This window comes from Ciconia boyciana, chromosome 2 (assembly GCF_034638445.1).
Source record: "Ciconia boyciana chromosome 2, ASM3463844v1, whole genome shotgun sequence".
Lineage (NCBI taxonomy): Eukaryota > Metazoa > Chordata > Aves > Ciconiiformes > Ciconiidae > Ciconia > Ciconia boyciana.
In genome coordinates, this window is record NC_132935.1 from 130,611,209 (window position 1) to 130,623,891 (window position 12,683).

At 44.7% G+C, this 12,683-nt stretch overlaps 1 protein-coding gene and 1 long non-coding RNA gene across 10 annotated transcripts in view; one reads left to right on the forward strand and one right to left on the reverse strand.

Annotated features, from left to right (window-relative positions):
* Positions 1-7,551, reverse strand: part of CREB5 (cAMP responsive element binding protein 5) — a 262,926-nt gene extending 255,375 nt beyond the window's left edge. For 2 of the 9 annotated variants that reach the window (XR_012041160.1, XM_072854060.1), the window contains exons 1-2: positions 7,417-7,476; positions 6,286-6,390 (exon numbers count right to left, since the gene is read on the reverse strand). Coding sequence is in view for 3 of the 9 variants with exons in the window: in XM_072854060.1 (XP_072710161.1) it covers positions 6,286-6,288 (3 nt within the window). In the remaining 6 variants the exon portion in view is untranslated. Of the gene's footprint in view, positions 1-6,285; positions 6,391-7,416 lie in introns of all 9 variants that reach the window. The other 7 variants (XM_072854063.1, XM_072854061.1, XM_072854057.1 and 4 more) reach the window with 6 other exon arrangements.
* A 155-nt stretch (positions 7,552-7,706) lies between these two features.
* On the forward strand, positions 7,707-11,040 carry LOC140648284 (uncharacterized). Its single transcript, XR_012041161.1, has 3 exons — positions 7,707-7,824; positions 8,095-8,296; positions 10,157-11,040. It is a non-coding gene; the product is annotated as an uncharacterized lncRNA (long non-coding RNA).
* Positions 11,041-12,683: the final 1,643 nt, after the last annotated feature.

Below are 12,683 nucleotides of genomic sequence, written 5' to 3' on the forward strand. Positions count from 1 at the left end.
TGATCTCTTCAACCTTAAAAAACAAATGTGCAAATGTCCCTCCCCCCCCACCCATCACCAGCAAAAGGAGCTTTTTTAAAGGAGGTTGGTTTTTTTTAAGTCACAAAAAAGGAAGTCGATGTGGTGGTTGGAATCCTCACAAACCCTTAACAAAGAGTTCTTCTTCGTAAAACATTCACTCAGTAATGAAGTTAAACAGTAGATAGTAAAAGATATTCCTGAACAAAGCAATTTATTATCTTTTTCCTACTCCATTGCTCAGCTTTTAGTTTCTTCAGGTTGTATTTTACTACCATTCCAAGAAAAGAAGTTTCCTGTAAGTGAGGTATAGGCATGCCCAAATTTCTAATACAGACAGTGCTCGTTTCTGGACAAGCACAATTCCAGGCTCTTTGCCATCACACACTCAGGTCACCTTTGGAGTTCCTGCTGGGCTCCTAAAAATATTTAGTGACAAACTCATTCACTGACCTGACCAGAACCAAAAGCAGGCCCAGATTCAACCAACTGGCTAAAACTAAGTTGGAGTAGTACCTATGGAGATATGATTTACTATTCACAATTTGAAGCTCCTCACCTAGCAACTGACTACTGCTGTTGAATATAAGTTTTTTAAAAAGTTAAGTGAGAGGTATATTTGCACTGGGAATAATGGTAAACTGGTTCACATATGACTGAATTACTGGCAGTTGGTTTGCAGCATCAATGCACAACTGAGTGACCTATTCATATCATCATCCATATCTTGGAGCGCTCCGTTGCTTACTTAGACAGAATACTACTCCACAGGTAATTACCATACCAACTCAGCACTCCAGAACTGAGAGATTTAAAGCACAATAAAGGAAAAAATAAAGAGAGAGTGCAATATGGTAACATCTCAATTTAGTGCTTACTGTTGTAGCTGCTCCATACAACGCATCCTAAACCCAATCTCAAATTACGTTTATTGTGCTACAGAGCCCCCTGTGTTGAGCATCACATATTAACTAGCATTACTTACATTTGGCCAGGAGAAAAAAACCTCAGATGTTAAATCTGAGTCCGGGTTAATTTCCCACATGAGCCAAATTAATTTCTGAGTACTTGCAAACAGCTCAGAAAAAGCTGGCTATGAACAACGCTGCCTTATGTGCAATGAAAGAGTAAATGAAGGCATAAGCCCACAAAGTAAACAGGTAAAAAGGCAGCTTCTTCCTCTAAATGAAAAAAAGATCAGCCTAATTAAATACATTTCTCTGTATTAAATTTAGGCAGTGTGTTCAAGGATGACCCGGTTAAGCTCAGTACATCCCTGGACAGAAAACTTCAAACCACGCAAACATACTGAGATTGGGACCAAGCACTTCAACTGCGTCAAAATGTTCACTGCATGGTGGCACCCAAAGACAAGGCCCTTGGGAAGGAGAGAAACTGAGATGAGAGCAAAGAAAACCATTTGAGAAAATACTGCAAAGGACAAAAAGGCGATAGAAACTATTTGTAGAGTTTATGTGGGGTAGAGAGCTGAGGGTGAGATCACACGATGCCCAGATCCTGAGTTAGCAGAGGCCTTGGTACCCTAGTAAGAGTAATGAAAACATTCAGAGCCAAAGAAAAGCAGAATCAGCTCCTGATGCTGGCAAAGGTAATAGAGGATTTGTAGTATTTTCCCCCAATTAAATTCAAATCTCATTCCTCTGCCTTCTTCTAAAGACATTGCCCTTTTTATCACCCCCTGAGTGGAGCTCTCTGGCCAAGCAGGGCTGCACCCCACACCTTCAGATCACCTTACGTGGAAGGGTGTCACGACAGTGACATGAGCTGTCTCAAAGGACGAGATTATTAAAACCGGACACGTAGACAAACACTGCTGATGACAACATTTTGAGGCATTTATTTTGAAATTGTGTGAGGGACTGACTTCTTGAATAAATTCTCAAAAAAATACAAGACGGAAACAAGAACCAAAAGCAAAACATCTTTTAAGCTAAGGAAATTGTCATAAGCTTTCAATGTTTTACTTTGAAAATCCTACAGCCTTCAGCAAAATCCTTGGAAAATCTCTTCGTGTTTATAAAATAGCATTCGATCTCACCATCTAGAAACCTACAAACCAGGGCAACCAACCCTTTCTAAACTCTCTAAGGGCAAATAACAGCTGCATTTCCCATGTGATGGCTAGTAAAAAAATGCTGACTCTCAGTATTTTTAATTACAGAGTAAAATAACACCTTAGTGAAAAATAGTAGACGTACTATTATTTTAAAGTGTCAGGGTTGCCCCTTCAACCTGAGCCATAATAGGAGCAACCGGTCGGTGCACAAACCAACAGAACAGCTCCTTGGATGTAACAAGACGCAACAGCTTATCTGCATCAACAAGTCTTTTCATCACATCACCGAAATAATTATTTTATGTATGTTATGTTATGCTTGTTATGTATACCTGAGACAATTTAAATAATTTCTTTGATTATATGTATAACCAAAAAAAAAGTATTTCCATAACAGCATTTTGTTTTTACATGTCAAGTCTACAAAAGCTAATTTCTGTACTTACTGCTGTAATATGGCTAATGTTCAAATACAGCATGGTAAGATATTGTCTGAGATCATTGTTTTGTCTGTGTCAGAGAATACTACACTTAAAAATTGTAAATTAGCATAGTAATATAAGTTTTGGTAAGAGGAAAAAGTGTTTTCATAGTTCTTATTCCAAACCGTTGCTTTAAATTTGCAATCAACTTCAATCATTTCTCAAGGCAGAAAAATGCAAAAGCCCTAAAAAGTATTTTTAGGGCTAGAGCCTTAAAAGCCCTAGAGCATTATCATTTGCAGAGCAGAATATATCATTTACCTAGAAATCGGGGGGACGTTCAGGGGTTAAATAGCATGCGGTGTGGAGAGAGGGAGAGGACAAATCAACAAATTGTTTTGGGATATTGCAGAGTGGCAACAACCTACAAAGCTGTGATCGGCCCTGCCATTAGTACTTACGACTGACAGAATCTCAAAGCATTTTAAATATTTCCACCAGGACTCCTAGGTATTCGTTTGAATGAGAGTTTATACATGAAAGATTAAGCCAAATAAGCTATCTTAATTATATATGTCTACCTATTAATTTGGTTAGTATGAAATAACCAAAACCAAACCAAAGCAAAAGAATCACCTGGACTTACGAAGCAGAACGGAAAGACCTGTTGCTTTACACATGTATCTGTGTTTCCAGCAACTGCGTCTACTGAGTAGTTTTCCTGTAACAAGTTACAAGAAAAATCAGTATTTGTGGGCCTTGAGAAAAATTACCATTTTGTTCCAATAATAAATCATATGGTCCTTAATAATAAAAAAATGCCTTAAGTAGAAACAGTTTTGCTCTTCTTTTATTGCAAAATCTTGTCCAGAAATAATTTTCTCATACTAAAGGGTTCATAGGAAAGACAGTCGCTGGAATTAAAATTAAGCTTGAAAGATGGCCAATAATACGTAAACATAGGTGTAAGTCCTCAAAGCAACAGGTTTATAGGAAATCCAGAAAGTTAACTAACGGCAGAAATTAGAGACACAGGCTGACAAAGATTAGAAGAAAAGTCTTTGATTAAATAAATTGTTTTAAAAGCAACAACAACCTTGCAAGAACTCTTCTAATATTTAAGATCCTCATGCCTCGATTAGGGGCACAGAGACAGTTTTTTAAAGGGGGCCACAAGCAGACAAGTTAATAACCAAGTTTCAAATCATTCTGCAAGACTTACTGAGCTCACAGAGCTTCTGCCCACACAAAGCTGAAAGGTTTAGTACGTAAAAGCTGCCTTCTGAAGGCACTGTGAGATTGCCTCTCTCTTATCAACTCCAGAGTGAACTCTAGCTCTCACTGAAACAATCTTTTACAGAAGACTCCTCTGCAGCGCACAGGATAAATGTAAGCGATTGCAGCGTATTTCAGGTTCTCAAAGTGAGAAATTGAACATCAAATTAAAAAAGTACCTATTCCACTTTATCTGTGAAAGTCGTTCTGATAAATGGCGATATAAATAAAATGACATGTACAATCTCGCTTCTGTCTTTTCTTTTAATCTATATACATGGTTTGCTTCCCTTTACATTCCCTGGGTTAAATTAGCAGAGGTAGAGTTCGATAAATTGAAGCTGAACTATTAATGGATATTTTGGTGAGGGGGAAAGGGTTCTGATTGTTCTAAAAGTGTGAAGTTTTTGCACTACTGCAATTTTAACTCCTGGAAGAGTGCCATCCAATATTCAACAGTGGCAGACAGAGCTTATTGCCTTTTTTATATGCTATTACAAAACTTCATGATTTTAAGCATTAGGCTGACTACTCCTAACAGCCTCCAATTAAAGATGTAACAATAGGAGACTACAGCAGTTTCTTTTTCATGCCGTAAGTTCATTATTTCTATTTCCTGTTTCACTCAAGTTTTTCATTTAAAGTTTTGAAACTTTGATTATCTCCACAGATGCAAACAAACATAAATCCCATGTAAGCTAACGGGACAGCAGAAACATCCCCAAGTCTATGGACAGCAGTAGATACCAGTTCTTCACAATCCATGCATGATAAAGACTAATGAGAAATCCCTGGTTAGTTATCAGAAAAACAGACTCCTTACCATTTTCTGTAGAGTACAGTCAGGTCCAAGTTTTTTTGTTCAACCACCACGCCAACTGTTCTTTCTTTTTAGTGACTCTTTTAAAAAAAACACGCCACTTACTTTGCCAGTGATAGCTGGGGGAAAAACTCCCAAGAGCTTTTAGGCTTCAGTAATTAAGGCCATCAGAACTGTACTTCATTAAAGGAGTGTAAAACAGTTCAATCAAGAGTTACGTCCCAGGTTCTAGCTATTTGCCCCCCTCTCGTTCTCTCCTTGTTTCTATCACTCGCCGTGTCTTTCAGTAAATGAGACTAATTTTTCCAGTAGCCTTTAACTCACTAGATTAACTGACGTGGAAAATGTGACTACAAACTCGTAGCACTGTCTAGCCTCCAACCCAGCACAGAATCAACGTTGTTGTAAGTGTTGAAGGACACCTAGCAAGCTGCTACTTGCGAAGTTCATAACCCAGGACTATATCCTCACAAAGAACAGGACTGCGCCATCTAGTTAGCTGCCAGCAGACTCTGCGCTGCCTGTTGGGAGCGGATGCCTCGGGATGTAGGGCTTTAGCACTTGGGAATGTTCAGTTTCTTAAAGATTCAATTGGGGTTTTTTTTTAAATAAAATATCACTACTGAGATAATCCACATCTAGTGGATATGGGAAAATTTAGGCTATAATAGCGCAGCGAACTTCTACATCTATCTTTGATTTACAAGATAAAAGCAACTTTTAAATTAAAGAGCCTTTCTGCTAATAGAGCTTATTATGCCAGAGACAGGAATGATTTTCCTAGAAAGTTGTCCCTGTGTGCATGCCTATTATCTTTGCTTTCCCCCTTCCACTAATGAGCATTTATCTAAAGAGCCTGTTAATCCTCTGATGTGTGCTTCTGGTCAGAGGTAACAGTTTGAATAAAACCACTAATCACTTATCACTAATCACTGATCATTAATCACACTTTTCCCTAGTGCTTTGCGACCTGTACAGCTCCCCTTAGGATTAAGGAGTCACAAATAAGGATTTTAGCCAGTTTTTATAAAGAATTTCAAGCTTTTGATACCGACAGCCTCATTCACCACATGAAAGTAACAAAATACCGAGCAGGGACTTTCAACACTGTACACTTTTCTACTGAAAATAAACCATATCCCTATGAAAGTGTACCTCCTTCAGCAAAATCCCCCCAAATTACGCTACATTTTTGCATTCGGCTCTCACCTTCCACCTCTCAATTTTCTTTCAGTCCGGGTTCTGGATTATTTCTGCATGACAGTTTCTTACAAGAAAGTTTTCCTGCACCACTGCTACTTGACGCACTGCTGCTTGTCCAAATGGCCAGGCAAGGAAAGGCTGGTGCAAGCCAGCGGGTGAGTATCTCTCTGAAAACTGCATGGTCTCAAGGAAAGCCCAAGCAAGATGCTTCGCAGCAGTTATCATGCTTCCGTTCAAGCTCTAATTTTGTCTAGCTAAGCACTGTTTCTTACTGGTAATATATGGAAATCTTCTAATCTTGCTGCTTAAGATACTCCTAATATCGCTCTGGATTTAAAAAAAAAAAACAACAAAACCAACAAACCATATGGACATTTCATTTTCCTTTATTCCTACCCCCATCTTTGAACGACCTCTCTTTTTCCGACTGTAAAGCTTATATTAAGCCCTGGAGATGAAGGATCACTCACCATGCTTGGACATAAATAATAGAGGAGGCAGAGTTTAGCAAGTATTCCCCTTACACTCCTGAAGCTCTTAGCGTCCTGAAAACTTCGCTGGGGAGAGAGAGACCCCTGTAAGAGAGGACAGTGGCGGGAGGGGCGCGGAGCTGGGGAGGGGGGGCGAGGAGCGGAGCCGCGGGGCTGAAAGGGACAGCGGGGCTGCGGAGCGGGGACCTTGTCAGCACTCCCCCCGCCCCGGACCCGACGGCATCAGAAGCGGAGCATCAGCCCCGCACCGGCCCGCAGCATGACGTAAGGGCCGGGAGCAGCCCGGCACGCGGGGCGTCTCACGGGGGCAGGCGGCCGCGCACCGCCCCGCACCGCTCCGCGGCCGCGGCCGGCGGGTCCCGGCTCGGTGGGGCGCCCAGGCGCCGCCGCGAAACTTGTCCAGAAGTTTAGGGGCGGCAGGGAGAGGGGGCGGCGGGGCAGCGCGCCGCCGAGCTGTCACTGCCGGGTGCCGCCGGGGCAGGCAGAGGCGAGGAGCCGTCCAGCCCGCCGTGGGGCGCGGGGAGACCGCGGCCCCTCCGCCGGGAGCTGCTCGCCCCGCTCGGGGCAGCGCGGAGCGGGGTGCTGCCGGCGCCCCGCGGCAGCCGCCCCATCCCATCCCATCCCATCCCATCCCATCCCATCCCATTCCGGGAAGCGGCGCGCAGAGACTTCCCAAACTCCCCGAGGTGCGGGCGGGGAGCCCGGCTGCCCCGCGGCTCGGCGGCCGTGCGCCCCCGGCCCCCGCCGCCCTGCTCTGCCCGACCCTCCGCGGGCGCGGGGGTCGCTCACGCCCCCTTCTCCCCGCGCCGCCTCGGCGGGGCACGGCGGACACGGGGGGGGCGGCGGGATCCCCGCGCCCGGCAGCGGCGCGGCAGGGACTGGTGGCGCTCCCGGCTCCGGAGCAGATGCGGTCGCGGAGGGAAGAGCCCCCGCCGCCGCAGGCTGCCCCTTCCCCAGCCGCTCACCCCGGCGCGGCTGCCCCGGCTGCGCTCCGCTCCGCGCCGAGCCGTGCCGCGCTGCGCCGTGCCGTGCCGTGCGGCGGAGCGCGGGGTGCGCTGCGCGCCGCGCCGGGCGCCTTCCCGGGGCAGCCCCGTATTTTTAGGAACTTACCGCCCGGCGCGGCGGGGACGGGACCGGCAGCGCGGCCGGAGGAACCACGTTGGACTGAGGGACGGTTACAATACGTTCTATTTAGAGAAGCATTACATCACCCTCCGTGACGTCACGTGGGATTCCTGAACTTCTAAATCATTGCGGTCCGTGCCGGGCGGGCGGGGGGCGAAGGGGGGGGCGGCCGGGCGCGCGGGGCGGGGGCGTGGCCTCGGTCGACCCCGCCCCCGCCGGCGCGGGGCGAGAGGCGGAGCGGGGGTGAGTCAGCCTGGAAACAATGTCCCGCCCCCCGCGCCGGGGCCGGCAGCGCCCGGGCGGGGGTCGCCCCGCGGCGGGAAGGGACGCTCAGGCACCGGGGACCCGGGACCGGGGACCGGTGCAGCCCGGGAGAGGGCCCGGAACTTGGCTGTGTGTGATTCTGTGTCCGCCCGGGCGGGGATGGGGTTGTGCGCGGGCTGCCAGCCCCGTCTGCCTCCCCCGGGCCAGCAGCTTGGCAAGGCGCAGCGGGGCGGTGCTGGCGGCCGGGGGGAGCCGGTCCTCCGGCCGTGCCGAGGAGCTGCTCCCGCTGCCTGGCAGGCGCGGAGCCTGCGCCGAGCGGTGGCCGCAGGGGAGGCCCGCGCTCCGGTGGGACTCGGTCCTGCAGCCCCAAACTCGTTTGTTTGTTTGTTTGTTTCCTAGAAAATGGCTCATAAATAACGCAGTGTCCGAGAAGGGGGGAAGCCTCCGTCCCGAGCTGCAGCCCTGCGAGGGTGCGCCTCTGCCTGCTCAGGTGTGCCTGGTCCACGCGTGTCCTCCCAGCAGGGCTCGGGTGCCGGGGCGGACCCAGGGGCCCTGTGGCAGCACTCTTATTGCTATAAAGAGTCTTAACTGATATAACCAGGTATTTCACTGCTTTTTCAATGCTTAACATTGTGCAACTAGCTGACAGTATGTCTGTAATTATCTGGGACAATGGCCAGTGACAAGTTTATTATTCCACCCTGTAACTACTTCATTGCCTCCTTTTCTGGGCTTTCTTGTGTTAAGAATATTTCCTCAGTCCCAGCCTAATGCTCCTCAGCGGTGCCTCCAGCACCTGGGTCTGGAGGTTCCTCTAGCACCACATCTGTAGTTATCCAGGAGGTATTCTTATCAAAGATACACATGACACTGGATTTAGCTGCTGATTCATGCCAGGAGGTGTGACTTCATTTTGATGCAGTGTTTTAGCACCTAAGCCTGGGATGACTCGTGAGGAAACCTCAGTGCTTCGAGGCAGGGTCTTAGAATCTGCAACGTATTGCTCGGTTTGGTTTTTCTCTGATACTCAATTAACAGAGAGAGTAATATAACATGTGCTGCCAAAATCAGGAAATACTTTATAAATGGCAATACTACAGCGCTTCACTCCCAATAATACCATTCTTTTGCAGGCTTATATTAGGCTATCTAATAGTCGTCCTCAGCTTTTAACAATTCACTGGCACTTTATGCAGGATTTAAAGCAGATAGAAGCGGATCCTATCAGTGACTGATGATACGTTTTGAACTCATTTAACTACTTAGGATAAGGCTCAATGATGCTGTCACTGTAAGCCTTCGTTTTGTCAGGTATTATCCTTGGAAATTGCATACTGAGTGCAAAGTGCCTTACCTCTAAACGTCCTGAAACTACAGAGATGACTAAACTAATAAATGCAGTTACTTCTGTCACACAGGAAGAGTTTTAACATACAGAAACACTGCAGTTATTTGAGGACCTGACAAAAAGATTTAAGTGTGGGAAGCAGCTCTGCATCTCTCATTGAGATTTCATCATACAATTTATGTACTCACACTTTTTACAGACGCACAGCCAGGATGGTGGCTGATCGATGGGTTTTCCTGGGGTAGGTGCAGCGTTTTTTTCTCCAGGTTTCTCAATGAGACCAAACTGGAACTGGCTATGGAGAATTCAGATGCCAGTCAAGGATAACAGGGCCCAAATCCCCCAGGTACCTGCGTAGTAAGAATCAGTTATGGCAAATTAGACACAGATAGAAGCAAACAAAATGCTAGGTGAAGTATTAGCCATAGTTTTATGTTATCAGTCTAGTGGTGATGCTTTCTTATGAATGACATTGTAGATTCCGTGTAACATGTACACAGATTATAGTGAGTAAATAACAGGACCCACTTTGGATGTACACTGTGCTTTAATTTAATAAATTTTGTTTAAAGTTCCTGACTTGAATATTCTGCATGTCCTTCTGCCCTGTGCAGAGTGTCATGCAAAGACATCCTAAAAGCAAGATGAACAAGACCGCCACATTAGTCAGATCAGTAACTTTATGTGCCACGTACCTATTTGGACAGATCTCTACCCCTTGAAGAGACAGGCAGCTTGCAGCAGCAGTTTCTGTATGTCTGCCACTGGGAAGGTAGTGACAAATGCTTTGCTAGGTGGTTATGCTGGTTTTCGCTGACAGCAGAGCAGAGAGATTCTGGATTCCTGAAATGAGTCTCAAGTCCCGAGGGAAGACTCTTGACTCTTGAAATGAGCTGTAGTCCTGGCGGGGAATGAGTACAGAATAAAGTCAACGGTTCCCCTCGGGTTTAAATCTGCTGCAATACATGTCGCATATAATTTCTTTTCCCCATGCCCAACTTCTGCATCACTTGTCACCCGCAGCTCCTGTTGCTCTCCTCCCTCTTCCAGCTCTTTCCTTGCCTATTTCTGCTTTCCTCATGCCAGTGTTACTAACCTTCTCTCCATCCTGAGGCAACTACTGTGGTCTCTGAATGGGGATGTGAAAAGGAGCACTGAGAGATGCAGCTTTGTTTTGTTCTACGTTCACTTCAGTGCCTGGTTGCTGAGCAGTTCACAGAGGAGAAAATGTGTCGATCCTCCAGCCTGAGGACACCGACCACAGAAGGGACATTGAGAAAACATAATTGCCGAGTTCTTTCTTGATGCAAACTGTGGGGTGATGATAGGACAAGAGGAACTCCCCTGCCTGCAAAGTAGCTGCTTTCCAGCTGAGCTGATATGTCTGCTTGCGTGTTGTCACTGTGAAGAACAACTCTTTAATATGAACTCCCATAAAGGTGCTTTAGATTAGCATATTCTACTCAGCAAATGAGGAATGTATGCAGAGTCAGTTACCACAGCTCAGCTGACAAGCCATAACTTGAGAACGTGCTCTATATGGGGGACAAATTTGAGCAAATCTTAGAGGCTAATCAAAGGCACCTCCTGTGACAGCGAGACGATCATTCTGCAGAGCTTCAAGTTCCTGCTCCAAAAGCACTAGATGTTCCCAGCAAAAAAAGCTTTGTGAGATTTGGGATAATGGTAGGCAAGGAAACTCACCTTTTCTGGAATATTGTTTCTGGAATTACTGACTTTTGGAAGCAGCTTTCCAAAATACGCCCGCCTAGGGCAGGCACCTGGCATGGAAAAATCCATCCTGAATAGTTCAAAACTTGGCAATGTTTTTAAGTGATTGAAGAAACTTATAATGAAAAGTACTGAGCAATCAACTACATGAGGCACTATCTGTTTTATCTGTAATGTTGTTTCATAACTAATTTAAAGGTGGAAAGTCATATGCTGCTTTTCTGTTTTTATATTCAGGCTTTTATAAAGCTGCTTTCTTCTGACAGCAAAATCCCTACTTAAATACTTTTCTGTATTATATGTTCTAATAAATGTTTTCCAGACAGGTCTTTGTCATTTTTATTCTTTAATTATAAAACCCCAAAAGAAGAACATACTTTTTGCAGCAGTAGCTTAATTGGTATGAAAACTACTCAGACTTCTGCAGTGAAATGAGTTAGAATGACATTTTGTTTGATTGATAGTAAATGACAGTAGTGCTGTTTCAGCAAACACCTAAAATCTTTGTCATATCATTAAAATCATTGGGAAGTAAAGATATTAAAATAATTATAGGAGTTTTGTATGTCAAATATCAGTCTCCGTAAGACACTATTGCTGTCACATAAAATTAATATTTACTGCTGGCACAGTTGAATATTTTACATACCCGTTCTTCCTATAACATAATTAACCACATGTTTAACTAAGCTGCTGCCAGCGTTGGGTGTTACTCTCAGCTTTGGCACTTGCAATTATCTCGTTACAAGTACTTTTCAGCAATATCTTTTAGTCTAATCGAACAGTAATTTATTCACCTCCTTACATGCTACTAACACTTCAGCTCTCCACATTTGTCATGTGAAACTACCCACAAAAAGTAAAAAAAAGTCATTCAGCACTCTTTTCTCTTTAGTAAAGATCTATACTAGTCACACAGAAGTGAAGCCTTAGAAATAAAATGGTAAGGGGAAAAATTGATTTCTAGATCTTAACATATGCTTTAATCCATGGTGATAGTAAAATGCATTTTAAAAAGGGGTACAAATTATGCTATTTAATGTATAATAATCCTAGTGATATCCCTGAACAAAGGTAAATCTCGTGTTTTTATGCAACACTTGATTCCTTAATTATTACATCTGTGTTCAGATCTCATCTGTACTCATTTTGGTAACAGACTGAAAGGGATATGAGCAAAGGGAACCGAGTACTCTCTATGGTTTCAGGGGCTCACTAGGAAGTACCACATTAGTCTTAAAGCTGAGACAGAAATGGGAGAATAAGTAGAGTTAACCAGAAGTTAAGTAGTAGTCAACATTAAAAAAACCCTTCTATTAGCTGAGATTTAAACGGTAAGCAATGTTCCTGTTCAGCCTTGTCATTTCTCCAGTGGGCTGGAGAGGAAAGGAAGTGTGATACATCACAGGGATATGAAACAGTCCTGTGGAATACCAAGCAAGTCATATCTGCGTTTCTTTGCTCTAAGTACATCTCCTCACCCGTTCGTCTGATGGTCTCACCTTTACTTAAAGACATTCCTCTGTCTTAAGCAGGTAACATAAAATAAAGGGAGCCGGGTCTCAGTAGGAGCATGTGCAATGCAAAAAAATGCTTTGCGAGAGAAGGCTAATGTGCCCTGTTTCTTCTACACATGTCTATAGGATGGATTTACATGGGATCATATTTGGTCCCATAACAGTATTAATTGCCACAGTTCTATGTTTTCTGGAAATTAAGATGCCTGCTGGTTTTTACGACATCAAATTGAAATCTTAATTCTCTCCCATTTCTGAATGATGTCCTAGACTCTGACACTCCTACAGCTACTGTGTGACATTGAGAATGGATCTACCAAGGGATTCATGTTCTCTTTGACAGCATTTATCTGCAAAGGCAAACTGACTTGAATTTGGTTGAAACAAACAGG